Source organism: Equus quagga, chromosome 4, assembly GCF_021613505.1.
Source record: "Equus quagga isolate Etosha38 chromosome 4, UCLA_HA_Equagga_1.0, whole genome shotgun sequence".
NCBI classification, from domain to species: domain Eukaryota; kingdom Metazoa; phylum Chordata; class Mammalia; order Perissodactyla; family Equidae; genus Equus; species Equus quagga.
In genome coordinates, this window is record NC_060270.1 from 128,803,927 (window position 1) to 128,816,109 (window position 12,183).

The 12,183-nt window shown below is 42.1% G+C and overlaps 1 protein-coding gene across 1 annotated transcript in view; it reads right to left on the reverse strand.

Annotated features, from left to right (window-relative positions):
* TMEFF2 (transmembrane protein with EGF like and two follistatin like domains 2) overlaps positions 1–5,148 on the reverse strand; it is a 225,501-nt gene extending 220,353 nt beyond the window's left edge. The window contains exons 1-2 of the mRNA XM_046659426.1: positions 4,953–5,148; positions 2,554–2,663 (exon numbers count right to left, since the gene is read on the reverse strand). Coding sequence (XP_046515382.1) covers positions 2,554–2,663; positions 4,953–5,124 — 282 coding nt within the window. The 5' untranslated portion in view covers positions 5,125–5,148. The remainder of the gene's footprint in view (positions 1–2,553; positions 2,664–4,952) is intronic.
* Between the last annotated feature and the right edge of the window lie 7,035 nt (positions 5,149–12,183).

Below are 12,183 nucleotides of genomic sequence, written 5' to 3' on the forward strand. Positions count from 1 at the left end.
TATCCCACTCAATTGTGAGAAATAAATGAGATAACATGTTTGAGGGTAGAATATGTTTATTTTAAATCATCTAACAGAGGTGAAGACAAATATATGTTCACTTTAGTGCTCCAATAATAATCCAAATTGGGAAACATTACAGATTCTAAACACATAGACCTATTTCTCTTTGAAATTTATCTCTCAGCCAGAAGGAGCATAGTTTGCATCCTATTCTGAAGGGAAGAATTTGTGCTTGTATCTGAAAATGCAGGAGAAACAGAGAGTAAATGACCTCAGCTAGTTTAGAATAGGATACTGGAAAATAGAGTTTTAGGACATCTCCCTTTCATCAGATACTGGGACAAAAAAAAAAACCCAAAAAACTCAAATTCATTGGGAAGTATTAGAAAGGACTGAATCAAGACACTCCTAATCTAAAAGATCCTATTATTCTTTGAGCAATTTGTCCATTTTCCCTGATCTTCAACTTATTTCAGCCACTCTAGAGTCTAAATTTTCCACTAGGGAAATGGTTTTTTCTCCTGATAGACTGACAGCTATTGCAAAGCACAAACTAATAGCAGTAGTAATCTAGTAGTAAGTTTAAAATGCTACAGGCATTAGGAAAAGAAAATTTACATTTTAGGTTCTTATTCGAACTTTCATTCATTTCCACCCCTCGCACCAATCTATTGCATTCAACAATTATTTAAATTAATGACAAATGTAACTGGCTGACCAATACACGAAAAACACAAATGTCTTTGTTGATACAAGTTTTACCAAGACTCTGTGGAACCTGAAAACTGAACACAATTTCTTTAATGAGAAAATGAGACATTTCCTTATAGTAGCATGCATGCATTTAGAATTTTATGAACTCCCCTTTTTTCTCTTGGCCAAATCCTGTTAGAATTATGGCTTTCCATTTGAGCAACATTCTTCTTGGTTCATTTTATACTGTTTATGAGTTCACTTCTTATGTTTACCCTTGTTTATGAAAATAAGACATTTATGGGAATTGCAAATGGAAAGGGAAAAAATTCACAAAATCCTATGGGCCTTTAATTAGTGATTTATCCAACTGCATTTTCCCTTTAGTTAACATTTGGGGGAAGTATGACTCGGAGAGTTCTCATGCTCCATCTCTCTCATGTAGTTCCTTGAAAGAACATAATTACATTGTTCAGTGTGGCTGGAAACTTTAGAAGTTGGTGTCACATGCATATTAAATATGCTTGAATATGTTTCTAACACTCCAGTATGGTCTAAAGACTGTAGTAGGGTCACGGCAACCCTTACCCACCAGCTGGTGGTGCACTTTACAAATATCAATTGTTTTATTGCTTTCTTAGAAAGAAGAAAGTAACATCCAAGAAGCTTTTAGCTTATCTATAAACCATTCGAACTATATTTAAATGTGAATTCCCTTATCTCTCACTGGGAGGTTGAATTCAATCTAAAATACCTAAATTTCATCAACAATTCTAAATATTACATACTATAACAAATATTTAGGCCTGAATTTGAAGTCTAACGGTTTTACTTGCTCTATATCATTTATTTTTTTTAGTTTTGCTTACAATCTTGGAAAAGTTTTCCCTGACCCCACACATATAGTTGTGTTTATGCACATATTTCCCGGTTGACCCTTATGTTAGATTTCATGTGTTTTCAAAAACAGTAATTCAATAACACTCAAAGGTTAATATAGACATTAGGATGGCATCTATGATATTTGAAGGTTAAATGATCACATAAACATTTTGAGAGAGAAGAAGGTTTATAATTTACATGGCAGAAAGCTTTTGTTAGATGATGGCTACAATAATGACATTGAGTTCCATCTTTAATATACACTAATAACCTAGTTTTGAGGATACGAGTTTCGAGGATACGATTGCAGTCTCTGACTCTTTTTATTTTTATTTATTTTTTAACACGAGGCAAAGTACACCTTTCTCATGTTTATGAATGACTTGTAGCTATTTGCCCTCTTTTGGCTTCCTGAGAGATTAGTTGTAATTGAATGTGGTACCCATGGAAAGTTGACATATTTTAATAAATTCCATGATATCCAAACTAGTACAGTAGTTTTGAAGTCACATTAACAAGCAGTTCATTTAAAACCTTAGCCGGATTGCCAGGATAATAAAACCCAGACCATTAAAACAGAGAGCAATATGATCAACAGATGATAGCTCCAATCAAAAAGAACAAAAGTACAAATCCACACTTCTGATCCGCCACCTGTTTTGACTATTATCCACAGTAGCTGACTTATAAAATGCATGCTAGAAGGAGTACAGAAACATACGTTTCCTTTGACAAACCAAAAGAACATCCCGAAGCTTTCTCCCTCCAGTGGCATTTATAACTATGGCATATACATTTCTCCAAAAAGCTATGTCTTCTTGACATCAGTTGGCTCTCTTGTCAGTACTTTTGCTTGGTGCCAGCTTCCCTCTTAGCTTGCACACATACAAATTGCCAAGGAACAGGTTGTTAAGGAAGATCCCTGCTTTGTAGTCTCGTTAATGAATTAAAAGATGCAAATATCAGACTTCTTACCTTGAACTGACAGACGCAAGTCACAGTGTCTCCAATTCTTAAACATTCCCCATCAAATTTACAGGTGTTGGTGTCACAGAGGAAGAGATCATTTTCTCTGTCATCATAACCTCAAATTTAAAGAGAACACTCTAGTCATTAAAAAATGCTATAGACTTAAACAAAAAAGTACTACTTTGAAGCTTTAAAAGAATTGTCCCCAGATTTTAATTCCAATCACAGTTGTACTGCAAGGTCATTCTCTGTTGATAACCTCAAAAGTCTCATTAAGTAATCAATATTAATTTCTTTTTTTCACAATTGTTTTCTAGTTAATTCCCTTTTAATATCCTTTTTTGATAGTGCTATTTTATTTTAGCTTAGGTTAATACTGGCAGTGGTGAATGAGGGTTTAACACTTGCTTCCCAGCTTCTTTATTTTTTTCTTATTAAGTGGACTATAGTTTATGAACCCCAAACTCCACGTCTTAGAAAACAGCTGGTGATGGTCTCTGAATGCCATTTTATCATTTTTCCATCTTTAATCATTCTTTTGCTTTAACGTCTGAAACAACCCCTTATTTGGAATTTCTCCAGACAAAGAGGAAACAAAGGCCCAATAATAAAGATAAACAGGCACAGTGTTTTCTGTGATAGTCTGTCTGGCTCAAATGAAGATTGATCACCTCTAAGTTAACAGGGGTGGGGGGGGTGCCAGGTTCTTGAACAATCTGTCTGGGAAACCAGTTCATTCTCTTAAGTTTCTGCAAATCTCTTTAAGATATCTGGCTAATAATGAATTTCTTGATTGCCAAGCTCAATTTGACATTTAAGTTAGTTATTTCCTAAAACAATACCTTAGTTAAGAATGGGACCACAAAGCTATCGACATTCCAAACAATTGATTTTGCAGGTTGTTTAATATTCCTTTGATAGAGCACCTAAAAAGTGATTAGGCACCTGCAAAGTGGAACTTAGTCCTTCCAAAATAACATATATGCACGCATGAACCACAAATGAGTTAAAGAAAACATGTTGAGTTTTACAGAAATGCCAAATTTGGAAATTGCCAAAAACAGAACAAAGGCAATCTATTGACCCAAATCTAATAGGGTTGCAAATATCAACCTGTTTTTAAAAAGCACAAACTACAATGCTGCATAATAATTTTCCTCGTGAAATTTACATCAGTAACAACCCAGGACTACATATGCTTTCATCCTATAAATTACAGTTGGTTATTCTCTCCTCTCCAAAGTTAACATACACTTCAGCTCACATATATCCCTGAAAGCCACTTTATTCAGAGACCGATTTAACTACAGCAGAATTATATTTACAGAAGATGAAAAATTACATACATACTTGCTAAAACAAGAACAGATCAGACCTCGGGGACAATACGTAGGCATGTTAATGGAGTTTAAAAAGCCAATGAAATCACACCACAATCTGCCTGGTATACTACAGGCTGTTATACTGAAATGAGAAGCCAGCCTCAAGTGCAGCAGCTCCCATCCTCGGGCCCTATTTAACTAGGAAGCTTCAGCAGAGCAAAGCCTGCCAAGCTCTCGCGTTCAGACACGGACGGGACCTGAGCGCGCAGGAAGAGCGCCTGACCCACTCCAAGGAAGCCTGCCCAGAAACGGAGTCAGCGCCCACCCGGGTCGGTTCCGCCCTCCGCCCGCCTGCGCGTGAGCCTGCCCAGCCTTGGTCATGCCCACCCCGGCCTGGGAGACCTACGAATGATTCTTTTCTCAACTTCCCTCCACCATGAAGAGCTTTCGGAGGCAAGAGAGAGGCATCCGTGGGCTGCAAAAACAACGTCTTTTGCAGCCAAGGAGAGAAGGAGTATGAGAGAGCCAGCAATTGAATCTCTTGAAACCCAAGCTCGTTTAGAATCTGCGTGACCTGTTCTTGAATGCGAGACCAGAGACCAGGGCACCCTCATGGCACTTTTGCCAGGAATCAGTGTTTCCCCTGCAGTCACCATTTGATTTATTGCTTTCTCGCTCTTTCTTTCTCATAAAGTTATTTCCAGCTCGTTCTAGCTAGACTTTTTCTTTAGTGATGGGAAACGTTCTGTTTTAGTGTTTCTCCAAGGATTGGTGCTTTTTTCAGTGAATCCACAAAACCATCCCGTTTAACATTTCTCAAAATCTTCGCAGCTCCAGTTTCAGTGCAAGGATGCAAAGGTTCCTACACCTGCACTTTCTGCCCACCCCAGACCCCTCCCCCACTTCCTTAGCGGCCTGCAACAGTTCTCTGTGCTCCTTTGGGTGGAGGTCGGTCGTCTCAGGGGTTTGGGGCAGTAGAAAGGAAGAGGCTGGGGAGACGCGCTAGGGTAGACTGGTCTGTGCCGGAAACGCGCGTTTCCTCTGAGGGGTTTAAGGGGTCGGGGGCTGGGGTTCCGGACTTACCAGAGCAATTCCAGCCGGTGGGCGTTTGGCAGTCACTTAAGGAGGTAGGGAAAGCCGCGAGCTTCACCGGGCGGGCTATGATGAGTAGCATCAGCGGCAGCAGCAGCAACCAGCAAAAGCCCTCGCAAAGTGTCCAGCTGCTGCACTGCCGCGGGGACTCCCACAGCACCATGACTAGTTCGCGCAACTCGGCAGCAGCAAACGGCTTCCGAAGAACACACTATCGCGGGGGCCGGGCAGCGGGCTACTGAGCATCCCGCGGACAGCAGCAACACAGGCAGCGGCGGTGGCAGTGGCACCCGACGGGGAAGCAGCAGCCAAACCCGCGCATGATCTTGAGAGTTTCAGCAACATCCAGTGACCCGGCTCAGCCCCGGGAGCGAGAGGGTCGTCCGCGGAGAAGCTGCGCCGGAGACGCGGGAGGCTATGCCATAAGGAGAGGACTCTGGCAAGCCGGGCAGCGGGAGGAGCCCGGAGTCCAGGGGCAGAGGAGAGGCGTTCAAGGAGGCAGGGTGGAGGGAAAGTCAACGCGCCCCGCAGCCTAGCAGCCGCCTCTCGCGCTCTGCCGCCCGCATCCCTCTGGCGTTTGGGAAGCAGCAGGTCCTTAGCCCGCCCGGGATCACGTGGGAAGAGGCAATCGGGCGCTGATTGGCGGAGCGGGATGCAGGTCCCGGGAGGGAGGGGTCGGCGAGGAGGTGCAAGGAGGAGGCGACGACGACGGATGCCACAGATGGGCTAGCTCGCCAGGCGCTGGCCCGAGTGGGGCTGGGCGGGGATGGCTCAAGTGAGAAGCTCAGGCTTCAGGGTGGGCGACCTCCACACCTTTATATACCACCTGCCCTTTCACTCTCCGCCCCAGGACGCCCCCTACCGAGCGCCGGGTCGGATCCAGCGCCCCTCTTCTGTGCGTAACCCCGGGCTGCCGGCGCCGGCAGTGGCTGGGTGGCGTCTCTCGGAGCTGGAGCTGGTGAGGGTGGAGGTGGCGAAGGAGCGGTAGCAGCAGGGTAGAGAGGGGAAAGCGGGCACAGAGGAGAGGGCGTCCTGCTGGCGCCGGCGCTGCAGCGCGCGGGAGCGCGCCGCCTGGCTGTAACGGGATACAGGCTGGGAAAATCGCCGCGGAGAGCCCAGGGATGTTTCTCTGGGGAGGAGCAGGGAGCAGGAGAGGGTGAGAGGCGCTGCTGTGAGAACAGCTCTGGCCAGCCTGGAAGCAGCAGCAGTTCCCATAGGAGCCTGCGACCCCGAGGCTGCTCTCCAAGCTGGCTCAACCAGCCTTCCAGGCTCTCTGCACTTCCGTCTCTCTCCTCCCCTCCCTGGCCCCCTGCAGCCCTGAGCAGCCAAAGGTTTGAGGAGCCGAAGGTTCGAAGCCCTCTCTCCGTCACACGCTCGTCTCCAGCCGGGAGCCTATTTGTGAGGCTGCCTGGGCGGTGCGGGCAAATGTTTCGAAGGTCAGATTTGGTCGGGACAAGTGGTCACAGAGAGCAAGGGAAGGCTCCTCTGCATCAGCAGTGGGTGGGTTGCCGGGCCCCTCGGCAGGGAAGCGGTATCCAAGGAGAGCAGCTCGCTCTGCCTGGCGGCGCGGGTAGTGTTCCTGGCGCTTCCCGCCGGTCTCTGCCCAATCGCCGGAGACCTGGGCGAGGCGAGCAGGTCCGACTCCGCAGGAGACTCGCCCTGCGCCTTTCTCCCTTCAGCTCCAGCCAGCCTGGGCAACGGCGAGCGGACCCGCCTTCTGCCTGCTGCATTCTTCACGCAGTTAGAACAATTTAGCCTAATGGTATTTTAGTCGCTAGTAACGGGACCCAGAGCTTCCTGGGACACGAATGGAGAGGAAGAGCTTTCTCCCGTGACCCGGGTCGTTATTGCAGTCACAGTGTTTTCTTTTCTGTGTGATTGTTCAGTGACTCAGGATATTTTTTTCTTCTTTCCCTGCACTCTCCTTCTCTATCCCTCCCTCCCTCCCTTCCTTCTTTCTTTCTTTTCATTTCGAGAACCCTCCTTTGCTTTTTTTCTCTAAATCTCGCCTTCTCCCCTCTCCTTCTGTGTCCCCTGAATTTAGAAGAGCATTGTTTGATAGCTTCTCACAGGCAATTAGCCTCCATCCCCAATCAGTTAAAAGAGGCTCCAATACACTTTGAAAAGAGGGACTATCTATTCTTCTCAGGCAATGCCAGAGAAACAAATTGTACCGGAGCTATCTTTTTAAGTTCTTTAACCTCCAACCTCCTCCCACTTTCTTGCTTTTTAACTTCTCCTTTGAGAGATGTGATCGTGCAGCACCTCAGTGCCTCAAAGAAATTGCATTTTTTTTTTCCTGTGTGAAACCCATCCCTTTATCTTACATCTCCGCCTCCGCCCCGAGATCCCCCGCCTTTACCCCCCACCCCGCCCACCTCCAAAGATTTCTGAATCTCTGCGTCTCACTCCTGGCAATTAAGCAGCAGATCCCAGCATTCTAGTCGGTGGCATCTCGCTCCTCACCAACGAAGACTCCATTAAAACAGATCAATTTGACCAGACGTTGGAGGCATCAGAAAATCGGCTTCTAGACAGCGCAACTAAATTCTTGAAGGAAACGGAATACCCATTAGAGCTGCCAGCCAATATTGCAAAAACAAGGAATCAGAGATGTCTTCCACTGCGCCCTTTCAGCACAGACGAGAACATAAATATACGCTTAATATAGATCGAGATTTAACAACTGCCTAGTCGAGACTGAGAACACGTCATTTTCCGTAGTAAGGCTGCTGTGATAACTAATGAGGCTGATGAAAATAAGTCATGCTTGAAACTAAAGGCAAAGTCCTTAAAAGTGTTCACGCAGTAATTATGGTAATGAAACAGGACTTGCTAGGATTTCAGTGCTTGGCTATATTAGTAAAATTTTACAGAACCTCTTAGTGAGCAACTGTTATTGAATTCTCTGCTAAGTAAATTTTTGGCATGCTCTCTAATAATATGCACTCTTCCTAAGACATTTTGTCCAAAGTAACTTAAAACTCCGAAGGAGTTAATTACTAGTTGTGACTGGTTAACAAAATGCGGTTGCTTCTGCAGAGGTTCTTTAAATTATTAAACAGTTTGAAGCAAAGTCGTTCCAGTAAGAATGCTGTGATTTTGTTCGGCTTACTTTGTAGTTAGTGTTACAGTGCCACCAAGAAACAAATTCTGAAACTGGCAGGCACCACCAAGTGGCGGAAGAGCATCATTCACTGAACGGAGCACAGTATTATTGAACACGTAAATAAAAATATATACATTATTTCGTCATTAGTACCAAGGAAGTAGACAGGCATTAAATTTTATGGCAGTGAAGATTGAATTAGTGATTGGATTAGCGCTTCAACTTTTCCCCCAGCAGGGTCAAATCAGTTTACTTATTAGGATTGAATTTAAAACTAAGTCTACGAATTGTACTCTGCATTGTGTATTATATGATTACTAGTAATCTAATCCAATCATATCATGAATTTGCAAAATTTCTTATTTTAAAATAGTACACAATATTTGCTTTCAATATTCCTGGGCTAAAACACTTTATTTATGGCATACGCACTCTAGAATGGACTCAGAGGGGGTAAAGTCAAGTTATCATATTTTTTAGGTAGAAACAGCACAGAATTTTTTTCCAGAAGACTTTTTGTTTTCTTTTCCCCACATGGAAAGGGCATCATTAAGAAGTGTGCGATTACTCAGAGCTTTAGTGGGGTAGGAGTGGGGAAAGGGAGAATTTATTCTAGAAGAAGAATAATTTAAGATAAATGAATCTGGGAAAATAAAACACATTGCCCATCAGAACTCTGTCTCCTTCCTGAGCTGTAATACTTTCTGATGCTTCAGTAATGGTAAGATGTATGTGTTTCTTAGATGTCAGACATTCTGCCATGCAGGAAACATATTATTTTATGTGATCCCGACAGCACCCCTATGAGACAAGGAATGTCATATCCCCATTTTATAGACAAGGCATATGGCTTTTAAAGCAGCAAACAACTTGCTCCACTTAACAAACCTACGCAGTGGCACAGCTGGGACTCAGCCCAATTCTCTCTGACATTGGAGCCCAGGACCTAAGTCACATCTTCTGCTGTATGGCTGCCTCTTGGCCTCTGAGAAAGGAAACTGTAACTGGGAATATATCCCCTCTGTCCAAACAGGCCTTTATCTGCCCTTTTTATGGAGCACCAGTAAGACCCAAACTCATTCTGTCTCAACCATGAGCAATGAGATCCAGTGGTTTCCATATTTGGAATTCGTATGAATTACTTAAGAAGCTTTTTAAAATATAGGCAAATTCTAGGTCTCTCTAGCAGAAATTCTAACTCAGAGAGTCTGGGAATCTAAGATTTAATAGTCATCTTTGAGAACTAAGGTGTTACCTACATCTATGTGACGAATGAAGGATATCGGAATTCTTGCTCAGTTTCCACAGGACTTTCGCAGAGAGATTTCTAAGACAAGAGAAAGGCTTTGACTAAGTGTGCAGAGGAGCTGTTGTATGTGTCTGTCTTTCTACCATTAAGTATTGCATTTCCGTATGCGTATGTTCACTACATATGTATTAAGCTTCTATTATGTCTGACTTACTAACTTTGTGAGCATAGACAGTTTCCTCATTTGTAAAATGTGGGTAATAACAGTACCTATGTCCCAGGGATCTTCTGAAGATTAAGGGAAATATAATATACAAGTTAATGGTAATGGCCTTAGGGAGAATCCCTATATAAATGAATGAATGAATACATAAATGTGTGTGTGTGTGTGTGTGTGTGTAGTTAGCTATATATTTACATATAATCAAAAGTATTTAAGGATACACAAATGATATGTGTATGATATTAAAGTATACAATGTGTTGATTATTGATAATGAAGCACAGTATAATTTTCATATCTAACTCAATACCTTAACATTTTGTCCCTTAATTTCTAGCCTACCTCAGATAGACAGATAGATAGATAGATAGAAATAATGTCCCAAATCATTGTTCCTTCAGTTTTCATTTATAATTTATTGATATAAAAAATGCATATTATATTATCAGTAAATAACAAATGTATTAGAACATTAAGTGTTTAATTTGTAGGTAAAATGCTATTGACAATATTATTATATATTATATTATACATATATACATATATTATACATAAATAATTATATATTACACATAATATATATGTTATATTTCAGAGACATCATCTTCATCTTTGGTTCATTTTTTTCACTGAGTAATTAAATTTGCTGTTTTTCCACTCTTTCCTATAATTAGGTAATGATGTATAAATAACAAGCAGTGATTGAAAGAAATAGTTTTATAATGTAGAAGTTTCCCTATGCCTTATAGATTCTTGTGCCCTTAATTATTTTTGATAGTTTATGTTTAGATTTGTAATTTCAGCCCTGGAGAAATAGTTTATTTCCTGTTAGGGCAGTGGGCCCCAGTCACAACTGTGCATTGTAATCACCTGGGGATTTGAAAAGCACTGGTGCACTGTCCGCACTCCAAGGCTTGGATAGTGTGGAGGTGAGGCAGAGGCACTGGGGTATTTTTTTAAAGTTTCACTGGTGATGGTGATGGGTGGCTTCTGTTGACAGCCACTGCGATGGAGACAGTGACTTCCTTATTCAAATATCCAAGTTTCAGCAGGTAAAAGAGTGGTTTTTTCAGTTAAAGCTCTTAAAAATAAACATCTCACAAAAGGTGCTCTTTGATTAAGATATTTAGCCAAAGCAATATGCAACAGTTTGCCACTAGTTTGCCAATAGTTTGAAAAAACCTGTTGTTTTAAAAAGAGCTGGATATAAAAAAGCAGCAGGCACCTCAGTGCGATTTGGTGTCTTTTTATTTACAAATTCAAACAGTTTTCAATTGCTATTTAATTTAGTCATAGCCTTATCTTAGGGCTTAGTTTAGTACTTTTCTTCAAATCATTATGGAACTTGTTTTTTTTTGCAGTCAGAACCAGGAGCTTGAATCAGTTTTGGATGAAACCGCTTTTCATGTCTGTCTTTGGCTGCTTGCGGCTTCGACTGAGCTAAATTAGAAGTGGACTGCTCTCCGGCTTTGTGGAAAGAATTAGTGACGGTAGTTCTTTCAATTTGTGTTATTAGCAGCATCGAGTCTTTTATGTTCTAAGCATTTCATTTAGTTTTTACAATAAGCCTGCATCATTTCTCCCTCTATTATCTGTGACATTGTATTGCTTTTTGGTTTCTTTTGCTCAAATTACTTGTCAGTGGCAGAGCAGGTCACTCAAGAACTAATGTTCTCAATCATTTTGCTCCTCCTTCTACCTGTGTTCTCCCCAGCCCCAAAATAAGAAAAAATGGAGAAGAGAGGCTTCCGTCATAAAATAAATTTGGGAAACGCTTCCTGTAAATGCCATTCAGCTCGCTGTAGCTTCCCAATGCACATTTGCATATTAAAGGCCCTGAGGAGGCCTGCAGTAAAATCAAACCAAACGCATCCAATAAAATGAAACACCTGTTTAATGTTATTGAACTTTGATTTTCTAATATTATTTGATCATGGACTCCCTTTTAGCAAGAAAGCGCTACAATAAACTATGGCCATGGGTTTCCTCATATTACCCCATTAGTAGCGATAGATTAAAGGAATGAGACTCCTTAAAAACTTGTGTCAGCAGGCTTGGTGAGAAAGGTGATCATCCTCTCTGACTTCTCTTTTCGCAGAAACAGCAGTAAAGCCAGCTCACAGTAGAGTACATATTCCACAGCCCTGTCTTTCAATGTGGCTCTTCCTGCCATCATAAACATTTTGGGAAGATGATTAAAATGTCAGCCCCGCCACCTTACAACCTTTAAAAATTTTTCTCAGTTTTGTCCTATGTAAATTCTAAATTAGATACTCTGATTTCCTTAGCACTGATTGTAACATAGGATCAGATACAGATTGTGTCTGATAACACAGCTTTCTGAAAAGCTGTATCTTACATTGTTAAACAAGCTAAAAATGTTAATATAGAAACTTTCACAAGATTTTGAAGAGAATTTAATTGACTTCTTTACGCCTCTATACTTATCTCTAGGCTTTGCAGCATAAATCTGGACTCTTAGCCACTCACTGGCTATTATTAGAGCTTCTGATATAATGATAAGGCGAAGCCACACGGCAGTGGCCAGGCATCTGTGCATACGTGAGTTGGAGTCGTTGCCCAGGTTCTTAGAAGCTGTGTGTCCACGGGCAAGTTACTTGGTTTCTCTGAGCCTCAGTTTT